This window comes from Ailuropoda melanoleuca, chromosome 6 (genome assembly GCF_002007445.2).
Source record: "Ailuropoda melanoleuca isolate Jingjing chromosome 6, ASM200744v2, whole genome shotgun sequence".
Taxonomy (NCBI): domain Eukaryota; kingdom Metazoa; phylum Chordata; class Mammalia; order Carnivora; family Ursidae; genus Ailuropoda; species Ailuropoda melanoleuca.
In genome coordinates, this window is record NC_048223.1 from 103,330,675 (window position 1) to 103,345,301 (window position 14,627).

Genomic DNA, 14,627 nt, shown 5'->3' on the forward strand with positions numbered 1-14,627 from the left:
CTTTTATGGTGCCAGTGCCAGACATACTCACTTTCCAATCTGAACACAGTCAGGTTACCTCCATTTAGTTCCTAGGACCTCTCTTTGGTCAGGTGCAAAATCCTATTGGACTTGAAACTTTTCAGTACGTGTTGTCGGTGAAATCAGTCTTCTAGGGCAGTGTTTCTCAGGCTTTAAAAGGGAATTTGAATTATCTGGTGATCTTTTTAGAATGCAGATTCTGACTTCTGGGGTGGGGCCTGAGATTCTGCATTTCAAACAAGGGGATGCTGATGCTACAGTCCCAAGGAAGGGATTTTACCATTAAGGACCTAGAGGAAGCTCACACTTGTTCCAAATAAAGGTTTTCTAGGGGTGCCTGGGTGGTGCAGTCCATAAGCGTCTGCCTTCGGCGCAGGGCGTGATCTCAGCGGACTGGGATCAAGCCCCACATCAGGCTCCTCTGCTGGGAGCCTGCTTCCTCCTCTCCCACTCACCTTGCTGTGTTCCCTCTCTCACTGGCTGTCTGTCTCTGTGTCAAATAAATAAAATCTTAAAAAAAAAAAGGTTTTCTAAACTGTGGCTTATGTGTACATGTATGTACCATTTTAGTTTGAGCACAATGCTTGGCACACAACCGGTACTCAGAAGAATGCATGCATGTGAATAGACCTTTGGGAAAGAGGGAGATGTAGGAGTTAAATCTAGGAGAGTGCCTATTTTGAGAAGAACAAAGGAGAGGTATGTCCCCCGAGAAAGTGGATCCTTACCTTTCCTGGTGGGTATTAATGGGAAGTAGTCAAAGGGTAGTGGGTAAAGGGATTGATGTTTGCTAACGTGAACTGAAATGTGATAGAAATTGGAATTAACTTGGCAGGCCTGGGCATTGGTTTTTGAATACTCATGACAGAGTATTGGAGGGTTTTCTAGTTCTCCCACAGGGAGAGTTCAGGTGTGGACTCTGACTCAGGACACAGTAGGGTCATTTCCAGGATTACAGATTTGCAGAGAGTGCTGCTGCTGTTTCACTCAGGGTTGGGGCACAATGGCTTTCCCCTTCATGGAGCTGACTTAATGCTTAATGAATAAGTAAGGGGGAAAAGGGTTGTCTCATGGGCAAATCATGATTGAAAGAGGGGCATTTTTAGGGGTCGTCGACCCACTATTAACCACGGATAAAATCTGAAGGATCCTCTGTAGTGGAGGTGGGAGTTGGGGCGGTATCTGAAATAGGGCCTCTCTGGGTATTGGAGGGTGGGAATCGGCCGGCGGCGCGAATGGGGGTGGTTGGGAGATCCTGTGACCAAGTCTAGAGAGTCCAAGGACAGCTCAAGCATGCCTGTCCACTCTACTCTGGAATGAGAATCCCAGCTGCGGCTCCAAATCGCAGCTCTGAAAAAAAAGGTGGCTCTAGCGGAAAGGGCGCGGGAAGTCTGAAGTTTTCCCGCCACTGGCGAGGGCGTGACCCGTGACGTCAGGGCTCCGCCTTCACAAGGTCCTGGACGGAGGGCTCCGCCCTTACCAAGATGGCGACACTTGTGGCAAGGGAAAGAGCTTATAGATTTCGCCTCGATCCTGCCACCAAAGTGGAGGCGGGGCTGCCTTGTGGAGTGTGCCCGCCCCTTCCGCTGTGCGCTCGCGTCGCGCGATGACGTCACAATGATCCGCCCTCACCCCTCCGGGTTCCCGAGTTCCTGAGTCGTGAGCGTCGGCAACGGTAGTGACGCGTATTGCCCGGAGGATGGCGGACGCCGGCTTGCGCCGCGTGGTTCCCAGCGACCTGTATCCGCTCGTGCTCGGCTTTCTGCGCGATAACCAGCTCTCGGAGGTGGCCAATAAATTCGCCAAGGCAACAGGCGCTGTGAGTGCGGGCTTGGGACAAGGGCTGGGGTGGGATGACCACAGGTCTTTGGGCCCTGACAGGTTTAGGTTTCTGCCTGTCGAGGTCTCTAGGGTCCGCCAATCCACTATCTGCGGGGCCTTTGTGCCGAGCTCTCGGCGGTGGCCTGAGAGCCTGGAGTCTCGGCACCTGGTCCCCCACGAGGTCTCACTAGATAGCGTTGAGTCTTGTTGCTTTTTTCTGTTGAGCGTTGCAGTGACGGCAGCGTGGGATCCTCGTGGCCCAGGTCACGTGGCTGGCGGAGTGCGGCGAGGAGGGAGCGTGGGGTCCCACCGGAGGCATTGGAGGCTCTTGGTTCCTTCTTGAGTTTTACATTGGCTGATGGAAAGCGTGACTTGACCTTAATTCTCAGTCGAATTTACCCGGGACTCAAAGATAAAATTGCTTTAGAAATGAGGGATGGGATTTTCGTTAGTAAAGAAGAAAGTGAAAGAAAGTAGAGGCAAGGTTCTGCTTTTTGGTATACCTAAAAGTATAGTGGTATACCAGATTGAGCATCATAGCTCTACCAGGCAGTGGGCTTGGATCTTTGACTTCTGGAATCAAACACATCTAGATTTGGGACCAGGCTCTGTTACTTCTTAAGATGTATAACCTGAACACCTTGCTGAACCTCTCTGAGTTTGTCTATTCCTACGGGGGATGCCGTCACCCACTTTATAAGGTTTTTGTGAATTTCAGTAAAATAAATATAAAGTGGCAATCCCAGTGCCTGGTGCTCAGGAAGCATCAGTGAGTGAAATAGTTATGGTAATTTAGGATGTTCCAAGCACATGTAAAAAGTGGACTAGAAATATGAAAGGTTTGGAATCTCTCTCAAGAAAAGCAGTCATGGGGTGCCTGCGTGGCTCAGTCGGTTAAGTGTCTGCCTTGACTCAGGTCATGATCTCAGTGTCCTGGGATCAAGCCCCACTTTGGGCGCGCTCTGCTCAGTGGGGAGCCTGCTTCTCCCTTTCCCTTTTTATTTATTTATTCGACAGAGATAGAGACAGCCAGCGAGAGAGGGAACACAAGCAGGGGGAGTGGGAGAGGAAGAAGCAGGCTCATAGCAGAGGAGCCTCTTGTGGGGCTCGATCCCATAACGCCGGGATCACACCCTGAGCTGAAGGCAGACGCTTAACCGCTGTGCCACCCAGGCGCCCCAGATAAAATCTTTAAAAAAAAAAAATCGTGATGCATGGGAAAACCCTTGAGAGAGGGTAGAGTGTAGTCTTTGACAGTCTTAGCCTTTGACTAAGAAGATAAGTTTGTTCTTTGTGGCAGAATCAGGCTGCACAAGGACAGAATCAAATTAGCTTCAGAAAGGACTTCCTTAAGCTAGAATGGCCTGCCATGTGATCTCCTACAGCTGCTTTCATATTGGAACTATTTTTGCGTTGACCATTAGGGAGGCTGCAAAAAGTATTTTCACAGTGCGCTGGATGGAATTGGGCCTTTCAGAATCAGGATTTTTTTATGTGACAAAAACTAATCTTTCTGGAAGGCTTACTAAGGACGATCTGGTATTTCCAGATACTCAGTTTTTCATATGCATCATCTCTCATTCTCTCAACAACTTAATAAGATGTATTATCTCCATGTTATAGAGAAATAAACGGTCTCAGAAAGATTTAAGTAATCTGCTCAGGATCACACAGTAATAACAGGCAGAGGTGAGTTTCACATCTGTACACATCTAACTGAGCCTATAGGTACTGTAATGCTTTGCCGTTTTTTTGCATCAACTAGTAATGTGTATCAGTGTAATTAATAGCTGAATGAAATTTTGTACCGAGTTTATAACTTAGCTTTTTTTTTTTTTTTTTTAAAGATTTTATTTATTTATTTGACAGAGATAGAGACAGCCAGCGAGAGAGGGAACACAAGCAGGGGGAGTGGGAGAGGAAGAAGCAGGCTCATAGCGGGAAGAGCCTGATGTGGGGCTCGATCCCATAACGCCAGGATCATGCCCTGAGCTGAAGGCAGACACTTAACCGCTGTGCCACCCAGGCGCCCCTATAACTTAGCTTTTTAACCAGTATTGGAGGATTGTTTCCAGTGATTTGGTATTATGAACCACATTGCAGGAAACACCCTCTTCTGTTAATGTTTGTATCCTTGTTTCATGGGTAAAGATGAATTCCTAGACAATGCACTGCTAGAGTAAAGGGAAAGCACATTTTTATAAAATATTTCATTTTTGAGAGAGAGAGAGCACATGCACACGTGAGCACAAGAGGGGCAGGGGCAGAGAGAGAGACGTAGACTCCCCACCGAGCAGGGAACCTGTCACTGGGCTGGATCCCAGGACCCCAGGATCATGACCTGAGCCAAAGGTAGACGCTTAACCGACTGAGCCACCCAGGCACCCTGGGAAAGCACATTTTTTTAAAAGGCTTTGATAAATAGGATTGACTGGGGATAGATGGTGACAGAAACTCTAGGAGTAGCCCAAGTCTTCTATGTCAAAAATTGGGAAGTACATAAATGGGTTATTTTTCTCATAATATGCAAGTAGGAAAAGCCTTACAAAGATGTAACATTTACACCAAATATAGCAGTTATAAAAGAGGCCACTTTTTTTTTTTAAGATTTTGTTTGTTTATTTATTTGAAAGAGAGAGAGTGAGCAAGTGAGCACAAGCAGGGGGGAGAGGGAGAAGCAGACTCCCTGCTGAGCATGGAGCCTGATGTAGGTAGGGCTCCATCCCAGGACATGACATCATGACCTGAGCTGAAGGCAGACAGTTAACTGACTGAGCCACCAGGTACCCTAAAGCAGGTCACTTTCAAAGAGAGAATAAAATAAAATCTAATTTCCCCCTAGAACAACTAGGATAAAATTTTCCTACTAAGTTCTTTTTTTCTCCTGTAGACCCAACAGGACGCCAACGCCTCTTCTCTCTTGGACATCTACAGCTTCTGGCTCAAGTAAGTCTTCCCTGTGTCACTGTAACTATTTTTTCCCCCAAGGAGTTGGGCTGTGTTCCTTGATGTGGAAAGGTCCTGATCCCCCAAAAGTTAGCCTCATCTACCTCAGCAGGTCCACCAAGGCCCCAAAGCGGAAATTACAGGCAAATGGACCAGTGACTAAGAAGGCTAAGAAGAAGACTTCCTCCAGTGACAGCAGTGAGGACAGCAGTGAGGAGGAAAAAGCCCAAGGGCCTCCAGCTAAGAAAGCTGGTAAGGCTGGGCAGGGAGTTGGGGTTAGTGGTTCACAGAAAGGGATTTGTAGCCTGCCTGTATGTACCACATGGTTGATTCTCACTGGGGTCTGTGGTTTTTTTGTTTAGTTGTACTTGCCAAGCGGGCCAGTTTGCCACAGCATCCTGGAAAGGCTGTAGCCAAAGCATCAGAGAGCAGTAGCAGTGAAGAATCCAGTGATGAGGAGGAGGACGACGACACGAAGAAAAAGCCGGTTCAGGCTTGTAACTTTGGGGGGGAAAGAAGTTGTTTAAGGGGTTAGAAAGAAGAAACCTAAAGTCCTGGCTTGTAGCTTGGAAGCAGGGGATGGCAGTGGGTGTATAACAGGTGACTGGGGGGCATGCCTGACTGGCTCAGTCAGTAGAGGATGGGACTCTTGATTTCAGGGTTCTAAGTTTGAGCCCCATGTTGGGTGTGGAGATTACTTAAAAAAATAAATAAGGGGCGCCTCAGTCGTTTAAGCCTCCCACTCTTGGTTTTGGCTCAGGTCATGATCTCAGGGTCCTGGGATTGAGCCCCATTTGGGCTCTCTGCTCAGCGGGGAGTCTGCTTCTCTCCCTCCCTCTCCCTCTGTGCCTCCCCCTACTCCCAGGTGTGCGTGAGCGCACATGTGCCCTCTCTCTTTAAAATAAAATGAATCTTTAAATAAATAAATGCATAAAATATATAACAGGTGACCGTGGAGGAGAAAATAGAAGAATGAAGTTTGGAAAGGATATGTGAGGGTTAAGTTGCACTCTGAATCTAGAGGAACCCATTCTGTTTCTCAGGTGGTATTAGGTTTCTCTGGGACACTGTCTAAGATATCAAGAGTAAGAGTATGTTTTGTAGACAGGCATTGGGAGCTCTAAGTAGGGAATGGCAGGGACAGGGTTGAATTTTTCTTTCTTTTTTTTTAATATTTTATTTATTGAGAGAGAATGCGCATGCGTGCACACGGGGGGAACGGAGGGAGAAGTAGACTCCCCATTGAACAGGGAGCCAGACATGGAGCTCAATCCCAGGACACTGAGATCATAACCTGAGCTAAAGGTAGATACTTAACTGACTGAACCACCCAGGAGTCCCTCTTTCTTCCTCCCTCCCATTTTCTTTCTTCCTTCCTTTCTTCCTTTCTTTCTGTCTTTCTGTCTTTCTGTCTTTCCTTTTTCTTAAGGTTTTGTTTTTTTAAAGATTTTATTTATTTACTTGACAGAGAGAGACAGCGAGAGAGGGAACACAAGCAAGGGGAGTGTGAGAGGGAGAAGCAGGCTTCCTGCCTTCCCTGAGCCGAAGGCAGATACTTAACGGCTGAGCCACCCAGGAACCCCTCTTAAGATTTTTAGATTATTTTTAAGTAATCTCTGTACCCAGTGTGGGACTCAAACTCATAACCCCAAGATTGAGTTGCATGCTCTACCCACTGAGCCAGCCAGGCGCCCCAATATTTTTGTTTCTTACGAAGAATTTGATGCCCTTTCCAGATGCTTTTTTTTTTTCTTAAGCACACTCTGTGTCACACATGGTGCTTGAACTCATGACCCCAAGATCAAGAGTTGGATCTCTACCAACTAAGTCAGCTAGGAGCCCTCAGATGTTGTCTTGCTCAGCTTTCCTTTGCTGTTACTGCTCCATTAGCTCCTAAAAATTAAAAGTAGTCTAGGATGGTTTCCACCTTAGGATGTTCTTTGGGTACCCAGAACCTCTTGCTGATTCTCCTCATTGTGTGTTTCCTCACAGAAGGGAGTTAAGCCCCAACCCAAGGCAGTCAAAGCTCCTCCTAAGAAGGCCAAGAGTTCTGATTCTGATTCAGACTCAAGCTCAGAAGATGAGTCACCAAAGAACCAGAAGCCAAAGACAACACCTGCGGCAGCTAAAGCTCAGACTAAAGCCTCAGCCAAACCAGGTACTATTTCTATTCCCAAGAGGCCAGGCTGGGGACTAGCTTGCTCTGGGGACTGGTATTAAAATTGCTCATTCAGGGGCACCTGGGTGGCTCAGTCAGTTGAGCTTGCTGCCTTCAGCTCAGGTCATGATCTCCGGGTCCTGGGATGGAGCCCTCTGTTAGGCTCCACGCTGGGCATGGAGCCTGTTTAAGATTCTCTCTCTCAAAAAAAAATTTCTCGTTCAGCATAGGGGTGAAATGGCAGTGGTTGTTGAGCTAGAAGTATTGATTAGTATCTCTCTCTCTTTTTTTTTTTCCCTTAGAGAGGCTTTTCATAAGTGGAAGATTTCATAATTAGGGGTTAGTAACTAGAGAAACAGTCTGCAGTGAGGAAAAATGTGTTTTTAAAAATGGTATCCAGAGGCACCTGGGTGACTCAGTTGGTTGGGTGTCAGATTCTTGATTTCAGCTTGGGTCCTGATCCCAGGGTCATGGGATTGAGCCCCGTGTTGGGCTCCACTCAGCAGAGAGTTGGCTTGAGGAATCTCTCTCTCCCTCTCCCCCTCCCCCCAGTCTTGTGGGCTCTTTCTTTCTCTCTCTCTCAAATAAGTTAATCTTTTTTTTTTTAATTTATCTTCTCTTAAATAATTTATTTATTTATTTGAGAGAGACAGCGAGAGAGAGCAAGAGCAGGGAGGAGAGGGAGAAGCAGGCTCCCTGCTCGTAGGCTTCCTGCTGAGCAGGGAGCCCTATGTGGGGCTCAATCCCAGGATGCTGGGATCATGACCTGAGCTGAAAGCAGATACTTAACTGATTGAGCCACCAGACACCCCTAAAAAAATTTTTAAAAAGTATCTGTTTGCCATTCTTGTTCATTTCATAGATGATTTACATTCCCACAAATGCCATTCTGTTATGACCACTTGTACATCTATCCTTTGCTTTTCATTGCCATCATTTCTCCTGTGCATTTACTCCATCGGACATGTGAGAATTTAAACTTTTTTCTGTAATGTTGTGATGACAGGTTATGGTTTATAGGAGCTTGTCTGAATGGAAGTTGGAGTGAAAGAAGGGGGGTGGGGGATTGTGAAGGCTGGTGATGGGTATTAAGGAGGGCACATATTGCATGGTGCACTGGGTGTTACACGCAAATAATGAATCATGAAACATTGCATCAAAAACTGGGGATGTACTGTATAGTGACTAATATAACAAAATAAAAATTATAAAAAAAAATAAAAAATAAAAAGGAAGTTGGAGTGAAAGATTTCATAGAGCACATTTGAATTATTGACATCATATCTTTTTTTTTTTTTTAAGATTTTATTTATTTGAGGGGCGCCTGGGTGGCACAGCGGTTAAGCGTCTGCCTTCAGCTCAGGGCGTGATCCCAGTTATGGGATCGAGCCCCACATCAGGCTCTTCTGCTATGAAGCCTGCTTCTTCCTCTCCCACTCCCCCTGCTTGGGTTCTCTCTCTCGCTGGCTGTCTCTATCTCTCTGTCGAATAAATAAATAAAATCTTTAAAAAAAAAAAAAAGATTTTATTTATTTGAGAGAGAGAGAGAGAGAGAATGCTCACACATGAGCTGGGGGAGGTGCAGAGTGAGAGGGACGAACATTGGCCTCTGAGCCCAGAGCCCAATGCAGGCCTTGATACCATGACCCTGAGAGCATGACCTGAGCCAAAATCAAGAGTTGGACACTTAATGGACTGAACCACCCAGGCGCTACTACATCATATCATTTGTTAAAGATAGTCTATGCTTGAAATTGGTCAGGAAAGTCATCCTGCGATAGTCAACCATAGCAGTCTCCTTCATGCCTGCTCTAAAGGCAAGAGAATTGATAAACTCCTAAGTTCTGAGCTAACAGGTTTCAGTGGTCCAGTAAGACCTTGATACTTCTTACTCTATTTTTTTCCTTCATAGGTACACCAGCTCGGGTGGCACCAAAACTAGCCAATGGTAAAGCAGCCGGCACTAAGAGCAGCAGCAGCAGCAGCAGCAGCAGCGATGACTCAGAGGAGGAGGAGGCGGCAGCAGCCATACCTAAGAAGGTTTGGGCCATAACTTCTACCAGGGAGGCGGGGTGGCGGGTGTCTCCACTTCCTGGCAAGATTAGTTGGACCAGCCTTTTACTGTGGTAACTAATTTTCTCTGTATGATGCAGACTGTACCTAAAAAGCAAGTTGTGGCCAAGGCCCCAGTGAAAGCAGCGGCTGCCCCTACCCAAAAGAGTTCCAGCAGTGAGGACTCCTCTAGTGAGGAGGAGGAGGAAGAGCAGAAAAAACCCATGAAGAAAAAACCAGGTGAAGTACTTTTTTTTTAAAGATTGATTTATTTGTTTTTTAGAGAGCATGAGTGAGCATACAGGCAGGGTGGGGGCAGCGGGAGGGGCAGAGGACAGGGAGAGAATCCCAAGCAGACTTCCTGTTGAGCATGGAGCCCCACCACACTTGTCTTTTTTTTTTTTTTTTAAGATCTTACTTATTTATTTCACAGAGAGAGAGAGTGTGTGCACGTGTCATAAGCAGGGGGAAGCAGCAGAAGGAGAGGGAGAAGGAGGCTCTCCACTGAGCAAGGAGCCCAGTGTGGGGCTCGATCCCAGGACTCTGGGATCATGACCTGAGCTGAAGATAGATGCTTAACTGACTGAGACACCCAGGTGCCCTGACACTTGTCTTTTTTAAACAGGTCCCTATAGTTCAGTCCCCCCGCCTTCTGCTCCCCCATCCAAGAAGTCCCTGGGAACCCAGGCTCCCAAGAAAGCTGCAGAGAAGAAACAGCCTGTGGAGAGCAGTGAGGACAGCAGCGATGAGTCTGGTGAGTCCCCACCCATGGAGAATGGGTCTGGGGAATACATGAGGAGTATAAAAGGCAGAAATGCCTCTATGCCTTTTGTTTTTCACTGAAGCAAGACAGGGCTTAAGTTTCTGTGTGGGTCTTTGCATCCTCCTTTTTATTGCTTTTGGTTGGTTGGGACTCTGGTCCCAGCCTAATGCCGTAGGTTCTCTCCAGATTCAAGTTCTGAGGAAGAAAAGAAACCCCCAGCTAAGGCAGTCCTCTCTAAAGCAACTACTAAACCAGTTCCAGCAAAGAAAGCACCAGAGAGCTCTTCAGACAGCTCAGGTGAGGCATATGGAGGCCTTCAAGGCAGTGGGAGCTCCAGGGGCTGTCTTCAGCCTGATTTCTATTTATTCTTTGCTCTCTGTCTAGACTCTGACAGTTCTGAGGATGAAGCTCCTTCCAAGCCAACCAGTACCACTAAGAATCTACCAAGTAGGCCAGTTGCCACTCCCAAGCAACCTGCAGCTAAACCAGCCACAGCTCCCAAGCAACCTGTAGGTAGTGGCCAGAAGCCTCTAACCAGAAAGGCTGATAGCAGCTCCAGCGAGGAGGAGAGCAGTTCGAGTGAAGAGGAAAAGACAAAGAAGACTGTGGTCACCCCCAAGTCCAAGGCAGCGGCCAAAGCAGCTCCATCTTTGCCTGCCAAACAGGCCTCCCCAGGTGGTGGGGACAGCAGCTCTGATTCAGATAGTTCTAGCAGTGAGGAAGAGAAGGAAAAGATGTCAAAATCTCCAGTTAAAAAGAAGCCACAGAAGGCTGCGGGAGTTGTAGCCTCTTCCAAGGCAACTTCCACAAAGAAAGCAAAGGCCGAGAGTAGCAGCAGTTCTTCCTCTGATGATTCCAGTGAGGAAGAAGAGAAGGAGAAGCCTAAAGGCAAGGGCACTGTAAGGCCACAAGCTCTCAAGACCAGTGGGACCTCTGCACTGACTACCCAGAATGGAAAAGCAGACAGGGATAGCAATGAGGAAGAAGAAGAAAAGAAAAAAGCAGCAGTAGCAGTTTCTAAGCCAGGTCTGTATCCAAAGAATCTGCCTCCTTGGTTTGTTCCCCCAAATACGGGTGGTGTATATACACTTGGGGAACGGGGTAGGGAGAGGAGCCCCACAGTTAGGCTTCCAGTTGTGTGCCCTTGATGTGGGAACCCAGGAGAAGGAACAGGAAACTGGTCTCCTGAATTTGGATTTTTGTTTTGTAGCTTCAGGAAAGAAGCGGAAGCAGAACGAGGCTGCCAAGGAGGCGGAGACGCCTCAAGCCAAGAAGATAAAGCCCCAGACCCCCAACACGTTTCCAAAAAGGAAAAAAGTAAGTTATCTTATTTTCTTCTCAGGAGCCAGCCTTTAAAGAGTAGAAAGGAGCACCTGGGTGGCTCAGTGGTTAAGCGTCCGACCCTTGATTTCCTCTCAGGTTATGATCTCACCGTCGTGAGATCAAGCCCTGCATAGGGCTCTGTGCACAGAGAGATTCTCTCCCTCTGCCTCCCTCAATCAATCAGTCATTTAAAAAAAAAACCAAAGACTAGAAAGAAAAATGTGGGATCATCTTGACAACTGGCCTGGCACTTGTGCACGTGTGTAGCTAAGGAGGGCTTTGCTGTTAAATGGCTACTCCGTCTTTAATTTATTTCTTAACTTCATTCTTCTCCAGGGAGAAAAAAGGGCATCATCCCCATTCCGAAGGATCAGGGAGGAGGAAATTGAGGTAGATGCTCGAGTGGCAGATAATTCCTTTGATGCCAAGGTAAGGGGAGAGGGTGTTTGCCATTCTTAAGGGGGATGGGTGGAAGAGAGGGCAGCTTTTTGGTTGAGGTTGCCTTGAGCAGGGGGAAGAAAGTAACAGGGCCTTGGTGTTGTCCTTCTGTGTATTAACCACTTCTCTCTGATTACCAGCGGGGTGCAGCTGGAGACTGGGGGGAGCGCGCCAATCAGGTTCTGAAGTTCACCAAAGGCAAATCGTTCCGGCATGAGAAAACCAAGAAGAAGCGGGGCAGCTACCGGGGAGGCTCCATTTCTGTCCAGGTCAATTCCATTAAGTTTGACAGCGAGTGACCTGGGGCCGTCTGTGGCGAAGCAGGGGTGATGATCCGAGACCACTTACTTTCCCTAGTGGACCTGGGAAATCCTCAGCTCTGTTAAGGAAGGGTCTTGGTGAGGACAGCAGTTTAGAGTAGGTCTGAAGACTGCATCGTAACATCCCCTCTGGTCCTTTTCTGTGTTCGTAGTTTTGTACAGCTTTGTTTTTGAGTGTTAAGTAGCAAGGACAGCGTCAGGGGAGTGTTCTTTTTTTAAAAAAAGAAAAATTTTAGTTGTCATTCCCTTCTCCCTGTTCTGTGGAAGTCCTCACACTGAGAAATTTGTATATTTTATATTAAATCATTTCCTATTGATTTTTGTTGTGATTTCACAGGTGGGTTCCCTCAGATAAAATCTTAGCTATTGCCCAAGACGTAGTAAAGGTCACATTATGAGTTTTTCTAATTGGAGAGTTGTGCCTATAGTGCACATTTCATCCGTCCTATGCCTCACAGCTTTGGGAAGGGGCAGTTAAGAATGGTTAATGTATATGTTTTCTAAGCATGCACTGTGTAGTTCATCCTCTTTTGTGGGGTTTAGGACTGATGTTTTCAGCGAGCATGGACTTCACTACTTTTTGGGATAAAATTCACTTTTGTTACAGGCAGAATTCTGGTGTAGTGTGAATACCATGGGGTTAGTCTGAATATTTTGTTTTCTGTAATTTAACATCTAATGTTTGCAATACATATTTAGTTTTTTAATTTGAAAGCATAAACTTTTCTATTGTTCAAAGACTTTTTTGATGACCCTTAATAGTAACTAAATTGAGGACTGCATTTTCTTGTTTTTTACATTTTAGAGAACAAAATAACATGATAATCTGAAAAGTACGTATCACTTGGCATTTCTGTTTTAGTAACAGTGGTGATACAAAATTAGTTCCATTAACTCCTATGTGGTTGGAAATCACTGATCAAGAAAGTGAAAGAATAAAAACTATAATTAAAAACCTCAGTCTTCGGTAAGAATTAGATTACGTTAGGCAAATTTATAGGTAACCCCTGTGTATGTGCTAATAAATGGGAAGAACCTTTATAAAGCATATTAGGTGGTAAAACTTGAGTAAGGTGGGGTTGGGAGAGCCTCCCAACAAGATTATTGTGTGTTGTAGTTGGTACATGGGAGCAGTTGATGTACCCCTTACAGAACCTTAACTGTGAGTAACAGTGAAGGTAACGGTAAAAACCAGTGAGCAGAAATAACGACTCTGAGGCCAAGTCGGCTGGTCATAAAGCTGTAGGAGACAATAGTGCTTGGCCAGAACAAGATGGGGAGGGAAGAGGCAACAGCAGACTCTGGAGGCTAGGGCTGTTCCTGTGGTGGGAGAGTGTGCCCTAGCTTCATGGATGAGGGAGGTGTAGGTTTTAAGATTAGCTTCCCCGTGTTTGGATTCCATACTTGCTAAGTAACTTGATAATAAGTTGGTTTTCCATGTAACTGCCTCTAGGAAAAACATGCACTGTTCATGCCGGCATAGGTACATCAGTCTGCATGGGAAAAGTTACCCGTCTCACTATAAAATAATAAACTGGCTGGTTTATAATGTGTCTTGGGAGTTTTTTATTGTGAGTCCAAAGCCCTCCCACCTCCTTAAACCAGAACAACTTGGGTGCCAGTTAGAGGGCTGGAGTGAGACCTGTGAGTTCACTTCAGAACCTTCTTCGTAACAGCTTGCTGGCTTTTCTTGGCCATACTTTGTCTCATGGTGCCCTGTCCAGGCCATAGTCCAGATTGTGCATAGTCTAAACTAGGGGGTTGGCAGATTGGCCTATGGGTGAGTCCAGCCCACCGCTTGTTTTTGTGGTGCTGAGGTGCTAAGAATGATTTCTACATTTTAGTTTTATTTATTTATTTATTTATGTCTTTTTAAGTAGGCACTACAACCCAACATGGGGCTTGGGTTTTTACATTTTATTATTTATTATTTTTTTATTATTTTATTTTTATTTATTTATTTGACACAGAGAGACAGCCAGCAAGAGAAGGAACATAGGGGGAGTGGGAGAGGAAGAAGCAGGCTCATAGCTGAAGAGCCTGATGTGGGGCTCGATCCTAACGCCGGGATCACGCCCTGAGCCGAAGGCAGACGCTTAACCGCTGTGCCACCCAGGCGCCCCGTCCCTACGTTTTAAAAGTGCTTGAGGGGCGCCTGGGTGGCACAGCGGTTAAGCGTCTGCCTTCGGCTCAGGGCGTGATCCCGGCGTTATGGGATCGAGCCCCACATCAGGCTCTTCCGCTGTGAGCCTGCTTCTTCCTCTCCCACTCCCCCTGCTTGTGTTCCCTCTCTCGCTGGCTGTCTCTATCTTTGTCGAATAAATAAAATCTTTTTAAAAAAAAATAAAAAATAAAAGTGCTTGAAAGAATATGTGGCTGACTTATGTGGCTCACAAGGCCTACAGTATTTACTAACTGGCCCTCTGTGGAAAACGTTTGCTAATTCCTGGTCTAAATCAGTGATTTCACAACACTGGCTGAAAAGTAGAATCATCTGGGAAACTTTGAAAAATACTGGTATCTGGGGCACCTGGGTGGCTCAGTCGGTTAAGCGTCTGCCTTCAGCTCAGGTCATGATCTCAAGGTCCTGGGCTCCACCCCTGCATCGGGCTCCCTGCTCAGCGAGGAGCCTGCTTCTCCCTCTCCCTGTGCCCCACCCCCAACTCATGCTCTCTCTCTTTAAAAAAAAAAAGTACACCCAAGGGCCCATCCCATACTAGCTGAGTCAAACCCTGGTGCTCTCTGGTGGGGCCTCGGTGTTAGGATTTTATTTTTTTTAAGCTAC

At 46.5% G+C, this 14,627-nt stretch overlaps 1 protein-coding gene across 3 annotated transcripts; it reads left to right on the forward strand.

The window, feature by feature from the left end:
- Positions 1 to 1,649: 1,649 nt before the first annotated feature.
- Positions 1,650 to 13,395, forward strand: NOLC1 (nucleolar and coiled-body phosphoprotein 1). Of its 3 annotated transcripts, none has more exons than XM_019809271.2 (13): positions 1,650 to 1,840; positions 4,733 to 4,788; positions 4,898 to 5,040; positions 5,151 to 5,275; positions 6,781 to 6,946; positions 8,859 to 8,986; positions 9,100 to 9,238; positions 9,624 to 9,752; positions 9,948 to 10,058; positions 10,146 to 10,787; positions 10,972 to 11,078; positions 11,421 to 11,513; positions 11,663 to 13,395. In XM_019809271.2, exons 1-13 carry the CDS (start codon positions 1,721 to 1,723, stop codon positions 11,819 to 11,821), a joined length of 2,118 nt encoding a protein of 705 aa, XP_019664830.2. In that variant the 5' UTR covers positions 1,650 to 1,720; the 3' UTR covers positions 11,822 to 13,395. The 3 variants fall into 3 exon arrangements, with proteins under 3 accessions (XP_019664830.2, XP_002913926.2, XP_011234408.2); XM_002913880.4 differs by having other exon boundaries at positions 4,901 to 5,040; positions 5,151 to 5,281; XM_011236106.3 differs by having other exon boundaries at positions 1,651 to 1,840; positions 5,151 to 5,281.
- The last annotated feature ends 1,232 nt before the right edge of the window (positions 13,396 to 14,627 follow it).

Excerpts from the sequence above, each read along its gene's own strand:
- NOLC1 (XM_011236106.3), top strand. The coding sequence starts at position 1,721 with ATGGCGGACGCCGGCTTGCGCCGCGTGGTTCCCAGCGACCTGTATCCG. Across the intron at positions 10,788-10,971 it reads AGTAGCAGTTTCTAAGCCAG|CTTCAGGAAAGAAGCGGAAG; the intron begins GTCTGTATCCAA and ends TTTGTTTTGTAG. Across the intron at positions 11,079-11,420 it reads CGTTTCCAAAAAGGAAAAAA|GGAGAAAAAAGGGCATCATC; the intron begins GTAAGTTATCTT and ends ATTCTTCTCCAG.